At 33.6% G+C, this 17,715-nt stretch overlaps 1 protein-coding gene across 1 annotated transcript; it reads left to right on the top strand.

Annotated features, from left to right (window-relative positions):
• Positions 1 to 3,989: 3,989 nt before the first annotated feature.
• Positions 3,990 to 5,562, top strand: LOC21385227 (zinc finger protein ZAT9). Its single transcript, XM_010113720.2, has one exon. It carries the CDS (start codon positions 4,222 to 4,224, stop codon positions 5,476 to 5,478), a length of 1,257 nt encoding a protein of 418 aa, XP_010112022.1. The 5' UTR covers positions 3,990 to 4,221; the 3' UTR covers positions 5,479 to 5,562.
• Positions 5,563 to 17,715: the final 12,153 nt, after the last annotated feature.

Genomic DNA, 17,715 nt, shown 5'->3' with positions numbered 1-17,715 from the left:
CCAAAGAAAAAAAAAAACACATCTATCATAGATTTATATGCATAATCATGTCAAAAAAGCACTCCTATTAACTTTGATTTAAGATACGCAAAGTACATAAAGTTGCAATATATTCTTCAATATGCATATTATATAGTCTTAGTTAAGCTATATATTTCCTTATGATGGCAGCTACCACCTTATAATATAATGCTTGCACATTCACCTTCTTTTTTCTTCTTATTTTTTTTTTCATAAGTTACTCAAGGAGCTGAAATATATCTCTCTCATCATTTAAAATTTTTCTCAACTAATCAACAAAGCCATATCAAATTTGTTTTTGCTATTGTTGAATAAAATAACCTAGCTAATTTGGACATATTATCGCGCGTGGAAGTATTCACTATTCAATTTGATGACTTTAGTGAATTTCCTTTTTTTTTTTTTTTTTTAAATACCCTTCAAATGAGCAAAAAAATCTAAATCATCGTCTTACAATAATAAAAAATATTAGACAGACTAATGACGATATCTGTCTATGTTGGTAAGGTTGTAAAGCATGCCCATATTTGATATTTCCAATATTGTTATACAAGGAAACGGAATATATATATATATATATATTCCCAACTTCTATATATGAAGACAAAAACCACGCCATAATTAAAGACCTGAAAATCCTACAAAGCATGGGGTAACGTGGCGTGGAATTTTTCTAGAAAATCGGTGCACATATTTGCTAAAACTTTATGGACAATGCCATTAATTAACATAACTCCAAAGAAATTGTAACAATTTTGTGGTTAAAACTTCAAATTACGTTACTGATGTGTGATCTGAAAACTGTTTGGAGATTAATTGAATCTTTTACAGCCATTAAGGGACTAAATCCAGATTCGGAAAGTTTCTCACTTTCTCAGGAAACTCATTAAATGCATTTACTAACTTAAAAAAAAAGTAGAAAGAAGAAGAAGAAGACTCTTAAGGCACTTTATTAGAGGAAACAAAGGAATAAATGGTTTTATTTCTGCTAATTACGATTTATTTCTGTGATTTGGTTATTATTTTTGGGGCTGCTAACTGATAAAATGCTATCATGATTCCAATACTCATATATTAAATTTCATAGTCACAAAAAAAAAGGTATCCATTTTAAATAAATGAAAACCGGAGCATCTTGTTGAGTAGTAATGGTCAATAGTTTGTAGTTCATGCACGCTCAAAAATATCCTAATTAAGTTTTAATTAACATCACGTAAGGTATTAATTTTAGGCTACAAAGTGAAAGAGAACATAATTTGGATTCCAATATTCTTATCAAATTTAAGAATCGCATAATCGGTGTACCTATTTATTATATACACAGTATTAAAGCAGAGGACCTTCCTTATAAGGGAAAAAAATAGCAAATAATAATATTCAATGGTTTTTAGTTATGCACGCGTTAAAATAAAAAAAAATCAAAAATAAAAAATCTGCTACATGGTTTTGAGGTTCGAGCTGATAAGTACTAAAGTTCCAAATCAAATTCTAGAATTATATATATGAAAAAAACAAAAAGCCGTCTATGAAAATACGGCAATAAAAAAGAGGTCAGAATTTGTACTGTGAAAAATTTGACCACCAAATTGTTTTTTTTGCAGAATTTGAGGTTGAACATTCTGCCAACTCATACAAGCATTGAGGAAAAGGATGTTCATACCTATAATATTCTGGCCTAAAATGAAGTTATGAAAGGGTTAAGAAATTATGATGAAAACTTCTTGCGTTGTCATGAAATTCCCTAAGCAATAAGCATGCCATGGTCCATTAAATTTGAAAAAAAAAGTGAAAAAAAAAAAGGAATAACAAGAAGAAGAAGAAGAAGAAGAAGAAGAAGATAGGCTCCATTGATTCAAGTTCAACTGCAAAATTTGCTACAAATTCTAGGTCTTTGCTCTACCATTTTTCTAAAGCTAAACCATTACACTTTCACATGACACTCGTGGAAAAATTGCATTTAGATAATTCGCAAGAATTAACTATTCATATATCCAAAGTCGGTCACAAGTAAATGAGAAGCGAAAATCTCTAGAAGCTTTTTTATTTTTTTTATTTTTTAACATGAACATATTAACGACGTTTTCTAGTGGGAATGAAAGGGAATTTTCCAATAAAGAAACAACCTTTGGGTACCTTCGAAAGTCTTATATAGCCATGCATGACACGTCGATGCCAACAATTTTTAAAAGCCCATTTATATGCAAAAACTTATCAACCTAACTCTAGAACAATTGCTCAATACAATATTGAGAAAAAAAAAAAAAAATACCCCCAAAAAAATGAAGAATATTTCTTTCTGCATACTTAGCCTACCTATAGCTACTTAAGTCCAATAAGATGACATAGCGACAATGACATTTACTTGCAAGAATTAAGATGGATTCTTTCTTGGGGCTTGATTCACCTAAAAAAAAAAAAATATCAGAAAACAAAAAATAAAAGAAAAAGAAAAAGAAAAAAAGACCAATAACTTCGGTGTTAGTACTTTGACATGGCACTTTCAAAATAAAGCTCATACCTTTCTCTTTATCTCTCTCTTTCTTTTCTTTTTTTTTTTTTTCCCTTTTTTGCATTACTATTGTTTTTTTTTTTTTCATATTTCTATTGGAATTTTTTATAAGATAAATCCTATTAGTAGTGTCAATTTATCACCATTAAATTTTATAAAAATCACATTAAATTAAAAAAATATGTATAATAAATATTTTTTAATATAAATTTAACGATTGAAAATAAAAAATCACGATAGTTCATTTTTTATGACCCTGCTAAAGAAACTCTCCAATTTTTTTTTTTGTTTTTAATGAGTTTTGCTTACTCAACAATGTGTAATTTAATTAATAACCCAGATGGACCGGGCTTTGTTAGAATCAAAATGTGTGGGGAGCACATAGGATTAGCCAGTAGGACTGGGTCTACCAACCCCTAACAAAACGGCATCTACTCTCCTTCCCCTTAGAAAACTCCTCTCTTCGTGAGAGGAAGTTAAGTTTCCCACTCATTTTCCACCCTTCATTCCAATCTTACACTTCAACTAAAGATCCAAAATTAATGGAAAGAAAACTAATAGTTACCAAGCCAAACCCCCAAAAAAAAAAAAAAAAAAAAAACATTTTAACAAATTGTAACAAAATGACCATGTTTTTGTTACTTAGTGGGGGCAAAGAAAAGGATGACAAATGGCCTTAAATCATAGGCATAAGCTTAAAATCAACGAGATTCAGTTGCTATAATTTTGGGGTTAATTTTTTTTATTTACTATTTATTTTAGTAACTGCTTATTATCAAGAAAAGTGGTTATTTTTATAAATCTGATGATGTGGGGTCCGTTGATGATTTGGTTTGGTGGTGACACGTCGATTTAGTTGTTATGCTTGGTGCTTTCAATAGAATGGTGTGTGTTTGTTATTGAGTATAGGTCACAGCTGGGTGATGTTTAAATAGAGATGGGGTCATTTTCCTTTGGGGCGTGTTTATTTTTCTGCTTCGTCGTTACAACAAACCTAGCAGTTTCCTTGACTTGGACAAGCAAGCCACCGGTTTATTCTGGTAACCCCTCCTCAATTACCACAATGCCCTCCGTTGAAGAATATTTTATAACAATAATCTGTGTGTTTTTTCCTTCAAGAAAATGGGGAGCCAAGCGTTTTGCAACCGAAAAGAGAAAGAGATGGCTGTAATTTGAAACGGGGGGTTTTTTGTTTTCCTATTTACCAAAATATTTATGTGGGTAAGGGTAGTTTTGGGAATTTGAGAAGTGGTGAATTTAAAGGAGAGATGGTGGGAATAAATACAGAAACGGGCAAGGTTCGCATGTTACATGTCGCTCTTTTCTCCCTTCATGCATACGCTTTAATTAATTAAAATCTTAATTATTTGTTTGGCCGTTTTTCATGTGAAAAAGAGGGAAAAAAAAAAAAAAAAGTTCTACAAAACAAATCAAAAATGAAGAAAAAGGTAAAACATTTTTTTTTCCCCTTTGGTATATAACTCTCTCGGTGGAGGAATGCTAGTCACCTAATCCTTTTTTAGTTTCCACTCTCTCACAAACAACATAACAAAAGAAAGGAAGAAAGAAGGCCAAAAAAAAAAAGAAAAAAAGAAAACAGAGTAGAACTCTCAAGCTCTTGAGAGAGAAAGAGAAATAGAAGGAGAGAGAAACATCAATCAAGCAAGCGAAAAACCTTGCTCTGTTTTGTAATGGAGAAACACAAGTGCAAGCTCTGCTTTAGAAGCTTCTCTAATGGCAGAGCTTTAGGTGGTCACATGAGGTCCCACATGATGAGTCTCCCAATCCCTCCAAAGCTAGAAGAAGAAGACCCACCACCACCACCACCTCCGGAGACTTCCCCGGCACCGGCGGAACTTAGCGAAGAAGCCGATTCTGCTTCATCTTCGTCATCAGAAGAAGCAGGGGAAAGAGAAGAAGAAGAAGGAGAAGACGAGAAAGAGCTTTACTATGGGCTAAGAGAGAACCCAAAGAGAAGCATTAAGTTGGTAGATCCCGAATTCTCCTTTGCCGTCGTCGACGCCGGCTCGGTCGTCCTCCAGGACCGAGAGAGCGAGACCGAGTCGTCTAAAAACCCGACCCGGCGGCGATCCAAACGGACTCGTAAATCAGCCTCGAATTCCTCCGATCACCACCACCAGTACTGGCAATTCGACAAGACCCAATTATCAGTCCAGGATTCGAGCTTTCCCAACACAAACAAGAAGATCAAATCCTCGGAGCTTTCGGAGCCGGTCAGCTCGGTCTCCGACGCGACAACCGACGAGGATATCGCCTTCTGCTTAATGATGCTCTCCAGGGACAACTGGAACAGAGAAAACGAAGAACTCGAAGAAGCCGAAGCCAAAGGAGAAGAAGAAGATCATGCTGAAGAGGAAGATGAAGATGAGAGTGAGAATGAATCCGAGGAGGAATTAAAGAGTTCGAGGAATACTAATACTAGGACGAGGGGGAAGTACAAATGCGAGACATGCAGCAAGGTTTTCCGATCTTACCAAGCTTTGGGAGGCCACAGAGCAAGCCACAAGAAGATCAAAATCAGCTCTTCTCCGGCTTTAGAGGAAATTCATGAATCATTGCGAGAAAATGCAGGTTCCGTAATAACGAAGAAAATCCACGAGTGCCCAGTTTGTTTTCGAGTTTTCTCGTCTGGTCAAGCGCTTGGTGGTCACAAAAGATCGCATGTTCTTTCTGCTACTATTACTACTACTATTTCAGCACCATCACCGCCAAAACCAACAAGTGCTAAGAATCCAAGTTTTACTACTACTACTACTACTACTAAGAAAAGTTTAAACAAGCTTGGAGATCAAATCAGCTTGATCGATCTTAATCTCCCAGCTCCAGATGATGATGATGATGGTGATGATGGTGATGATGAGGATGAGATTAGCCAAATCGAGTTCTCCGCGGTTTCCGATGCGGAATTCGTCAACCCCATTAGGTAAAACCAGCAATTTTTTTTTTTTTTGGAACAATTTTCGGTTATGCTTTGATGGATCTGTTATTATGAGAAATATTTGTTATTTCCAAACAGGTTTAAAGTTTTTTCTTTTACTTAATTTGCTATATTTATAGTCTTTCTATTCTTCTTCTTCTTCTTTATTCTAACTGTAATTCATTTATCTGAACTCTGTTTTGCTCTGTGACTACTAATTCCAAGTTTCCAACATCCAACAATGGAGAACTACATTTTTTTTTTTTGGTTTGAACTTGAGAAGTTACTCTAAATAGGAAAAGTAAGCATTTTTCTTGTTAATGGGGTGTTCTAGCTGACTGTTCTGTTCCACCAATATTCTTTGCTTTGTTTTTATTTATTTATTTTTTACTTGTTTTATGTTTTTTTATTTTAATATATAGTATTTGAAAAGTCATTCTCAAAGAAGTTGATCAACCCACTATCCATACATGATACATGGTTTTTTATAAGTAGAAAACATAACTCCCACCTCCTTACTACTGACATTGTACAGTTCATGAAGAGGAAGCTAATTCTCTCTTATCTACTACTGTACCACTCTGTCTTTGTCTGGGGGTGTTACAACTTTACTTATAGATCTGCACAACCAGCAGTTGGGATTAGTGAGAGAAAGTTTAGAGAGAGAAAAAGGGTGAAATAGGTTATCAAATTACTATAATAGCCTTGAGCTTGAAGGGTCCATCTGATTTTTTTTTTATTTTATAAAAAAATTATAGGCAATGTTTTTTTTTTTTTTTTGACAACTCATTAATTTTTCTTTTTCCAAACTGGGAAATCTGAAAAGTTGATATTTAAGTAAAGGCAAATCCCTTGTTTCACTGAGAGAATATTATTATTGATGGTATGGTTTGAATCAAAGTATCTTCTTAGCCTTAGGCAGCCGCATTGGAAAATATAAGGAAACCTTTAGTCAAATTCATTTAATTTGAACTAAGAAGCATAATTTGCAGTTTATGTTTTCTTTCTTTCTTTTTTTTTTTTCCTAGTAAATTATCAAATTAGCTATCCCGTTCATTTCGCTGATTCGAGTTTAGAATTCAAGTTTTGCTACAGTAAAAAGTTCTCACAAACAGTCACATCTAACTTTTTTACTACAGTAAAAAACTCTCACATAAAATCATATCTCAACTCGAATTAAAAACTCGAATCAACGAATTAAACAGGCTCATCCTCTTAGTTGAAGCTTTTCAATCTTAAGCAAGCAATAGGGTCTTTAATCTTTATGTAGCACCTATAAAGCTCAAAATTTACCTACCAAACAAAAAAAAGTTGAAATTTCTATTTGCCATACAGGGCATTATTAGAGGAAACCCATATCTAGTAGGGACCGAACCAAATGTCATTTTCAGCATAACCTTATAAGCAAAATAAATATTTAAAGTAAATTTTGCATATAAATGGCTAAGGCATCATTTGAGAACTTGAATTAAAAATTTTAATTCAATTTATGTAAAAATATATATATATTATAACAATAAAATTAAATTTAAAATTTTATAAAAAAAATACGGTAGCAAAAAATTTAAATCAACAAGTCTACATTTTTCTCATTAAAAAATGACCAAATATGAATATTTATATGTATATATATTTGTTAAAGGGTAAACTAATAATTGGCTAAACAACAAAGTACAGAACTAACATGTCAATGGGCTGTCATTCAGGTAAAAGCCACCTTATAACTGGCGGTTGTCACTCTGACATGCATAATAGCCAAATCAGGTTCATCACTGATTTTGATTATCATATGTTTAGGTCTGATCAGTTGGCAAATAAAAGAAGAATGAAAATTAATTTTAATTCTCCTTTGCATCAATGTCATATTTTACAGGTTTTCCTTTACTAGGGCGATAACTACTTGTCATCTTAGAATTTCATTACGTTACTCATCACTTTGCCCAAAACACTAAAATGTTGTTAGGCTTTCATTTTATATTTCCCTTTTGCAGTAATGTTTTTTTTCCTCGATAGATTTGCAAGTAATTATCACTGAATTTCTGTAAGAAATATATATATTTTTTTAAAAAAGTACCAACTATTAGGAAAATGAGTAAATAAAAGCATATAATGGCAAATTGGTCAATTTATTTACTTTTTTTTTATTATCTTTCTTGACCATTGGTATGTCTGGGAAATCATAGATTTCTATATAGTTTGGTTAAAAAAAAGGGGGATATTTTTAATATAATGTCATAATGATATAAATGGTAGAAATCAGGATGAGATTGACAATTTATATAATGTCAAGCAGAAAATAATAAGGGTTATTCAAAGTCTTTGCTTGAAAGGCTTTTGTTTATATATGGAAGAAAGTTGAACAATTCTTTGCATGAGACTTTTATAAACAACAAGAAAATTAATGGCTGGCTTGTCCACACAAAGACTATGAAGTTTTCTGATCCTCACATCAACTGTCTGTGGTCGTCATATTTTCTGCTTCTTTCTAGGTTAGGCAAAACCCCAACTTGCCTTTCGTATAAATCTATTTCAAGTGGAAATTCTTATCAGTTAATTATTCCCAAGAATATGTTTCACCATTAGATTTTTTTTTTAGTAAGAAAAAAATAGAAGTCTACTTAAGATAATTAGGAACAGAAATAGTATAATGTTTATATTAATTTGACCGCAATAGACGTTAATCTTGTTAATAATTTTCACTTTTTTTTTTCGGGGGTTAACAACACTATATCGGCTAGCACCAAACAAAGTGGTTTTTGTCGCTTTTCTGAGCAATAACCGGTACTTTTGTTTTGACAAGCTACTAAAAATTACTTTACGTGTTGACTAAAGTGCCAAACATAATATATTCCTCCTTATAGTATTTTGCTCTCCCTTTCTTTCTTTCTTTCTTTCTTTCTTTCTTTCTTTCTTTTTTTTTTTTCGAAAGCATAGTATTTTGTTCTTCAAGATGCAACATCATATCAATATTATACAATACAAAGGAAAATACACAAAAAGAAGGAATATATATGTAGGAAGATGGTAAGGAAAACGGTTGATCTACCTTTTTATTTGACCAATTTCAACCGTAAATTCCCACTGCATATATACTCTGTATAATGCCAAAATATATTCCTAGACCGACCTTATCAATCCTCCTTTGCCACTCTACCCAAATAAAATATTTAAAAAAAGTAGCCAAAAAAAAAAAAAAAGTTTTTCAAGTAATACTAACAAGTAGAACTACAAGTAGAAGAATATACTGCTCCTAAATTTTTTTCCCTTCTTTCCTTATCCTTTGTTTCCTTTTCCCATTTTGTGATTGAGTGGACAACATGGGATTTCAATTAAGCACCACTATTCTTCATTACCTATAAAAGGGTAAATTTATCAGATGTCCTATTCAAAAGGGCACTAGCTTTTTTTTTTTTTTTTTTTTCCCCCCCCCACCAAGCTTTGTAGCTAGCTAGAGGGTTCCAAATCATCCTTGGGAAAAACCCAAAACGCAAAAAAGAAAAAAAAAAAAAAAGGTTAAGAGAAAAAGAACAAAGTCCCAATCATCATGTTGCTCCAATTATCCACTATTTATTATGGCATGCTTATCTTTAATGCTAAGCCAATCAGTGGAATGTACATAAACAGAAAAATTAAACCATATATAGTGTGAGATAATACATATGGCGTTGGCATGACAGCGTTGGGTTGGCTAGCTAGCTGGCCTTTTTATAGTTGAGAAATTTGAGAGGGCCATATCAGTCGGTGGGTCGGTTCTTGTTCCATCCAAAAGATTAAAAAAGAAAAGGGAAAAAAAAGGGCAATGAATGGTAATGGTTAAAAGGGTAAGTTCATTTATTTATTATTATCATTTTTTTTTTTTTTGGGGTGTGAGAGTGAGTGCCACTTCATATTCACACACGCACAATATGACTCCAAGTGGTGGGGATTACATTGTGCAAAAGTTTGAATGAGGAGAAAAAAAAATTTTGAAGGGAAAGAAAAAAAAGGAGAAAACAAACAAACAAAACCAGCCCTAATTGGCCGTCTTATGACTCTCAAAAGGCCCCAAAAAGAACTAGTCAACAATGGGATCCTTTTCATTTTCTCTTCTCTCTCAAAGTTCTAACCAACACTACATCATCATCATTATCATTATCATAATTGAGAAAAGCACTCCCTTCTTTATAACTTCCTTTACTATTGACATCTATGGAGATATTCATAGCATCCATGTTTTGTGCTCACTACTACTAGAACCGTTAGCAACCCAAAAAAAAGAAAAAAAAAAAAAAAAGAAAAAAAGGTTTACTACTAGAACCATAGAGAAAAAAAAAATCCCACGAGCTACCTAAAACAAGACCAAAAAAAAAAAAAAAAAAAAAAAAAAAAAAAAAAAAAAAAAATTCTTGCTTTTCATCCCAAGTTAGTTGCCTTTTGATTTTCTTCACAAGGCCAAGGGCAATTAACATGGGTTAGAAATTTTGGGAATTGAGTTGCAATGTAGTTGGGGGGGACTTTCACATCAAACTTAAATGGACGAGTACTCCAAAGCGAAAAAGGTCATGTTCTTGTGCATTGGTTATTTTACTACATTAGAAAAAGTCATGCTAATTGAGATCTATTTGTGAACGCACTTTAGTTTTAAGTTGTAGTTTATATACATGGACACAAGTATACATCTTACCAAACCCTCTTACGCTGCCATCGAAGACTTTATCTTTCATAGAGGACGAAAAGGGTCATTATTCTTGATCAATTAGGCATACTAATCAAATTTTTGACGTATTGGAGGAAAAACCAAAGAAATGTTGGTGGAAAAAAAAAAAAAAAACTTTTGACGTATACTAATCAATTAGGGAAAAAGAAATGTTTATCTGCACATCTTTTGGTGGAGTCAGGTGTGAAATTACCGCTAAATTATGTTTGCAACTATATTTAGCTGCTTGTTTTTGTTTCTTGATTAGCTAATTAATTATCTTCAAATATTACTTGGTTTTGAGCTTTAACCTATTAATTAGCGTTCTGGCTCTATCTTTGAGAATTGAGCAAGATGATATACAAATTAGGACAAGTACTTGATCAATATGTGTTTTAAACAAAAGCTAGTTTCAAATGTGGTGTTATACATATGGATAACCTTAATATCTTAACTAAACTTTTAACTACTCATATTAGTGCAGTTGTACGGCTAAAAAGATTTAATATTTTTATTGCAGGTAGATTCATATTACCTAACATGTGGGACTGTACTAAGACCATAAATGAAAGAAGTAATAGCTTAGCACACCAAAACTTGGTTAATTAATTTAGTGAGAATGGCATTTCCACAAAGGTGCATAAATTAAGATACCCAATTGGCTGATAATAGAGAAGATATATAACTTTTTAGTCCATTACCACACCAACCAAAATAGAGCGTTAGAGTTTCAATGCTCAACTTGTGAATCAACCATATGTCTCCTCATCAATTTTGGCATTCAAGATAGCTTATGCCTTATCCTAACCAACCTTTCTTTTTTGGCCGCATTCTTTTCCACACATTTTCTGTTTCCCTTCTTTTATGAATCCTCTTTTTTTCTGTAACCCCACCTTTTTGTTATTAATTTATTTATTTTTTGTCTTAATTTTAATAACAATACTTAGCTAATTAAACATTGCCCATAGTTCAAGCAAGAAATTCCATGATTCCATGCCCCTCCTTACAAGTCATAGACTCAAAAGCCTCACGCTATTACTAATGATTATATAACCATCAAAGTTTGTGTACTCTCTCACATGTGAACTCCAGCCCATAAGAGAAGTCGCTTTATACTTCCCGTTTTCTTGTCAGAAACTCATTTACAATTTCACTTATGATTTTTCTATCATTATATTTTTGTATTTAGTAACAACCATGAATGAAAGCCTAGTCTACATGTAGAGATGAGAAGTGGAAATTTTGTGACAAACAACAAAATTTTTTGGGAGTAGTACTCAAAAGTCCTCGGGATCTGATTTTGCAGCTTGTTGTAGTCTCATTAATGAACAAGTTGCCACTTTCTTAAGCCTCATGGAGGCATTTAATAGGCCTTAGGCATCGAATATTCCACTTGTAATTTCTTGGGAATTACTATGGCTAGAGGTACTACTTATGTAGAAACTTGTTCATGATCGAGAAAGTTCCATATTTATAGAGGGCGAGAAAATGTGCCAAAAAATCAATGAAACTAGGGCATAAATTAACACATGAGATCATTACTGAACATATGCAATTGGTACTCTTTTTTTTTTTTTTTTTTTTGGTTTTTAGTAAAAGAACTCCCATCATCAATAAACAAACTAGTTTCTTGTCCAATCATGCACACTAAAATGAAAAAAAGGCCAAAACATATACTTCAATTTTTGTTTTTGGCTTTATAGTCACGTGGTACCAATGACTCGTCAGTTTTTTTTTTTTTTTTTCTAATTTGTCACCAAGTGTTCATCCTCTCTTCTTATTCTTTTTTGATCGTCAATTACTGCTAAGTCGTTAGGTTTAAAACTTCCCCACCTATTGAAATTGATTGCTATTGACTTGGCTATTACAATTATTCGATAAAAATTAAACACAAAAAAATAAAAATAAAAAAAGCACTTCACATTATAATTGATCAGCGACTCTAGGGCCTGCGGCTAACGTGATGGCATTTCTTGCGTTTTAAAAGGTGCAGACTTTTATCATATTTTGTGACCCTTAAGCAACTCCAAAAGTTATGCTTAGTTTCTTTCATTCTAAATTTCCAATACACTTGCAAGGTCATGGGGGTGCTGGAATCAAAGGTGTGAGAAATAGACAAATATTACTAGCTTATATATATATATATATTACTTGCCTTTCTCTGAAAAAAAAAACTCCTTGGGTTAGTGGTTTGGCTATACCAAACTTGCCCTTTTTAACAAAAAACTTAAGATGGGTTAGTTTTCTATATATCCTAGTTTTGCATGTCATGCATGCCATTATAAAGGTTTGTTCTGTCCAAACACCTGGCTGTGTTGTGAAATATATCATTAAAAAAAAAAAGGAATTGATAGTCTTTTATAATATATTAATTTTTTTTTTTTTTTTTTTTTTTTTTTTTTTTTTTTTTTTTCAAAAATAGTGTTATAAGGGCTTGTCAGTGGTCCTCCTTGTAAGTCTACTATGTATTACGGAGAAGTGAAAAATGTACAGTAATATTTATTTAATGTCATAACACTAAGAAATTTAGTTTCAAACTGTTGATATACCTTTCTAATGTTAATATGACATTAAACAAATGTCATGTTACATTTATCACTAATACAGTCTTGTTAGACAAAACCAATATATGTGTGTGTGATTCTACATATATATAATAATGTAGAGAACGGTTAAGAAACTGACTCTTTGCATATATAATTAAATTACAAGCGAGTCAAAGGCAATGACGAAGAAGAACAGCTAGAGAAATTGAAGTTTTCTGACTTCTGGTACATGTTTGATTCATTATATGGTCAAGAGGGAGTATATTATTGAAGGAGTAAGATGACTAGTCAAACCAATAAGTTACTGTGACTATATGGTTAGTTCAACCAAAATTAATTTCTTGGATGCCAGTCTAACTGTCTTATATGCTTGGATTGACTTAGCTCTATAACTTCATTTACCTAATCATGTACTATTTCCCAATCTTCCAACTGTAATTCCCAACATGTATATATATAGCCCCGTTCATTTCACTAATTTGAGTTTAGAATTCGAGTTTTGCTACAGTAAAAAGCTGTCAAAACAGTCACATCTAACTTTTTTATTACAGTAAAAAGCACTCACATAAAGTCACATCTCAACTCGAATCAGTTAACTAAACGAGCCGATAGTATACTACTAATTGAAGGAGAAGGGTGACAAGAAAAGTTACTACTGATGAAAAATTCCACCGCTTAGGAAACTTGTATACAATATATTATATATGTATATAAATGTCATCTAGAGAAGGACATGTATTTTGATTCTTTGCTTGCCTATGTAAAGCAAAGTTGGCTTGCAAAAGGCTAGAACCAACCACCTCCTATATTGTTGTCTATCCAACTAATTATATTCTTATTTTTTGCCACCATGAAGCACACGCTCCACTAAAGATATGAAAAGTAGAAAAAAAAAAATGTGACCATTTAATTCTTTAAGAACGCATAATTACACTCTTGAACCGCATAATTTTTGAGAAATTCAATAGGGGGGGTGGGGTGGGGTGACTTTGTAAGAAAGCGAAGTTTCAATGGATTTTTCTTAGGGTCTTTAATTTCCTTTGTCTCCAAATGAAATTGGGGGAATGGCCATTGACTTGGAAAGAGCTAAAAAAACGTTGCCACTAGATCTCTTTGAGTCCAGACTCCGGCAAGGTGAATATCTCTTTAATGGGGTTGTCACTTTTAGCCATCTGATCATCTTGAGCAACACGTTCGGTCAAGTTTGTTTTTGGTACTATTGTTTACTTTTACAACTACATTTAAATTAGTTGTAACAAAACAAAACAAAACAAAAAAATTGTATATACATTTCACTTGGGCCTTTGGAAAGTTTCCTCTTCATGACCGAAAAATAGTGTCAAAGGCTGGCCCAGGCATGCAAGAGCAATGAATATTGCACAAATGGCGCTGAGACTATGCAGTGATAAAGCAAACGCAAGATTAAGCCCCAAAAAATAAAAAAAAAGGACTAACTAATGCCCAAAAATATACAACTTTACAAGTCTTTTATGGATTGACCATTTTGATCCCCTAAGATCAACTTTCAAGCACTGAGAGAAACCGCATGACGTTTTGGACCCGATGGGATATTTCTCAAAAGAAAAGAACTACATGTCGTTTAACAGAAACGAGACGAACAATAATATGCTGTTTCCTCAATCTTTCTTGTGTGATATAAACGACATGCCGTTTTGTCTTAACCAAGGCCATCATATCACCCATCACGACGTCGTCGGTCGGTCGTCCTTAAATAAGAAGATGACACGTCATGTCTGTTCATTGGAAACGACATGTAGTTTTCTAAACCTCATAAACGGCATGTAATATGCTGAAGGAAACAAATAACACACCTAACACTGTTGGACAAATTTATATATTTTCTTCATTTTTAAGCCTTGTAACAATGTGCTATTCGGATTATTGTCATTTTTTTCAAATAATTCGTCATTTCTAAAATATAAAGCAAGATGTTGTCAGCAGGACACAATTTGTTTACTTGAGATGAAAAAGGGACATTTCGGTTTATTTCAGATAATATCTGTTATTGGTAAACTAACATGGTATCAGAGAGGGAGGTATTGAGTTCAAATCCTCGTAATTGCAGCTTAAGTTTTTAGGATGGATTGATAAACTAATAAATAATGTGACTAGAAATCGTTGTAATGTAGAAACATACACTTATAACTCCATGGGGTTGGATGGGGTTCCATCACAAAGGTCCGCTTGAATTTGAGTAGGAATTTTCAGTAAAGAAATGTCCTTTGCTAAAAAGCACATGTTATTTGTCGTCGTCGTCGTTTCCCTTAAATGGTTCCTCAGCATGACATGTCGTTTCTCCTAAAATAGAAGACTGACACTTTTTAACAACTATTAGTTAGTTTATAATAAGACGACTTCACGAAGAGGACACGGAGTTTGTTTATGTCGTTTTTCTTTTCTTTTCTTTTTTTCCCAGCGTAAAAAAAAATGATTGATGAAGTGTCATTCCAAAATAAAATCGTCTCCCAAAATGAGAGACATGTCGTTCAGTTGAGTTTTGTTGAGTCGTGTGAGTCGTTTTGACTCTCTTTTTATGTTTTGAGCTTTGATTGGCTTAGTTGGGCTTCATGTTTGAATTGTTTATTTTAAAAGTGTCAAGAAAAACTTACGTTTTGAAAGTAGTATATTAGTTACTGCAGAAATGTCGTACAGCTTTTGTTTGAGTCGTTCGATTTCTTAAGTAATGCTGTGCGTTTTGACAAAATATGGAGTTAGTTTCTCAAATTCGTTGGGTTCGTTCGAATAGAAGAAGATCAGCTTTTGGGTTCATTCAAATAGAAAAAAACGGCCTCACCGTTTTGAATTAAGATAAGGCTCTGAGGATTTCATGGAGAAGATCAAGATTGTGTTGCTATTTTGATTTAAACCAGGATTTGAAATTGAAACAAATATTTGTTATAGATTTTGTTTTAGTTTGAATAAGAGGTTTATTCAAAACCATATTTCATGATGAATTTGTTTTGAAGATCAAGATATCATCTAAAAAGAGATTGGAGTGTTGAGAATTTGGGTCAAGGAAGCTGAAACTGGAATATGCGAAGCAGATTACGTGCTTTGAATTTTAAACTGATAACTGTCTTATTTGTAACTACAGATTCTGATTTTGAATTAAGATCAGTTTATAAAAGGTTGTTGCACGAGGAATCTATTGATGGACTGCAATTCTGATAAAGTACGGAGTGCACAAGTTGAAGAGATATAGCGTTCATCGATTTTGTTCTTTGAGAGAAGATTTTGTGAGCTTTCGGGAGAAGGCGTTTGAAGACGAGTGGTGCTCGCCAAGCTAGCCACTTAGGGTGTTAGACACAGCGGCGTCGATAGTCAAGAGGGAGTCTTGGGTTGGTTAAGTCCGATTGGTGTCTGTAACTTTATACCTATTAGTTGATTGCTTGATGTCTGGGCGTGGCCCCGTAGATGTAGATCGGTTTGACTGAACCACGTTTAATTGTTGTGTGGTATTTACTCTGCTTTTGTGTTTTGCTTTGGTAATCCTTAATCAATATTATAAGAAAACACGGTAACCGGTTCTAACAATTTGTTTAACTTGAGATTGGGAGTTGGGAGTTGAGACGGTAGAAATACAGTTCGGTAAAACATAAGTAGTTTTCTGACATTTCATTGACAATGAGACGAGCAAACGACATGCGAAAGACATGTCGACGTTGTGGACAAAGATAAAGTAATATGTCATGCTCCAAAATACATGTTGTTTGTTCATCTTTTTAAAAAAAAAAAAAAACAACGAAATGTTCACTCCTTTCTTCAAGCAGAGGATATGAAGAATGACAAGTTATTCGCTGCAATATAGTTTATTCTGAAAAAAGAAAACGGCATGTCGTCTAATTATTTGTTTTCTCGAGACTACGGTAGAAACTCTCAAACTCATTTCGGTAAACCAATGTCGTTTTACGAGAACTCTTGTCAGTTTGTTGAGTAATAGGACGAGCAACAGATTGAAGAAAAAATTTCCCAGTGCCGGAGAACCACGTCATTCACAATGATGTCGTTTCTCCCAAAGATTGAAACGGCAAGTCGTAATATTTTGTTCTCATGGGACGATAGGACATTTTCGGTAAATGCCGTGTTTTCGAAGGACATTTTTATGCAGTTGATAATGAGAAGAGAAGACGACATTAGCACTAAAGCAAGGGCGTGGATTTTTTCAAAAAATCACATGACAATTATCATGTAAATTATTCCTTTTCTCTTTCGAGGAAAACATGTCGTTTTTTCATCACATATCTAATGTGGTTAACACGCTGATCACATGATCAACAAATTCCTACAATAGAACAAAGCCGAAGGGGAAGGTATGTTTGTATAAACTAGGGATGGAATCAGGCGGGGCGGGAGCGGGTACCCTCCCTCCACCCCCATGTCCTATTTTTATTTTCTCTCATACCGGTCTCCGTACCCGTCTAATTTAGATGAGTCGGGGTTAGAAAATCTTCATTAAAAGAACTGTTGTGTGGGAAAATTCACGTGACACATCGGATAATGATCATGCTCCACGTGGCCCAGTGCCTGTCATGCCACGTAGTCCTCGACGCCCAAGAAGATCCTTCCCCTCTGAAAAATGCGAGAGCCAAGCACACAGAAGGTGTACCGGTTACTCCATATGCCTGGTCAGGAGCCAAGTGCTACGATAGGATCGGCGCCTTAGGGCGCAGGTGCCGAGGGTAAGCCGTGATCAACAGGGCCCATACGCTGAGAAAGGGCCTTGAGATGACACGTTGGAATCCCAGGGTGGCGTCTGGAGTTGGAGGAGGTCAGATGTACAGGGAATGATTACAAATCCCCTAAACCGCCTGATTAGTGCATGAAAAATGCACCATAAATACTGCTTTTGATTTATATAATATTAAAATATTTAAGCTTTAATTAAACAATTTTATTATTTTTATTCATAATATTTTTAATTGGAATTTGTCTAGTTTTTGCTTAATTATTTACAGTGTAAAAAGCTACACAAAAATAAGCCATGAAAGCCATGTTTTCAACCATC

This window comes from Morus notabilis, unplaced genomic scaffold, assembly GCF_000414095.1.
Source record: "Morus notabilis unplaced genomic scaffold, ASM41409v2 Scaffold1832, whole genome shotgun sequence".
NCBI lineage: Eukaryota > Viridiplantae > Streptophyta > Magnoliopsida > Rosales > Moraceae > Morus > Morus notabilis.
The sequence above is the reverse complement of the archived record's forward strand: the minus strand, read 5'-3'. Positions and strand labels throughout refer to the sequence as shown.

What these genes read in the sequence shown, in the direction of transcription:
- LOC21385227 (XM_010113720.2), top strand. Translation starts at nt 4,222, where the DNA reads ATGGAGAAACACAAGTGCAAGCTCTGCTTTAGAAGCTTCTCTAATGGC.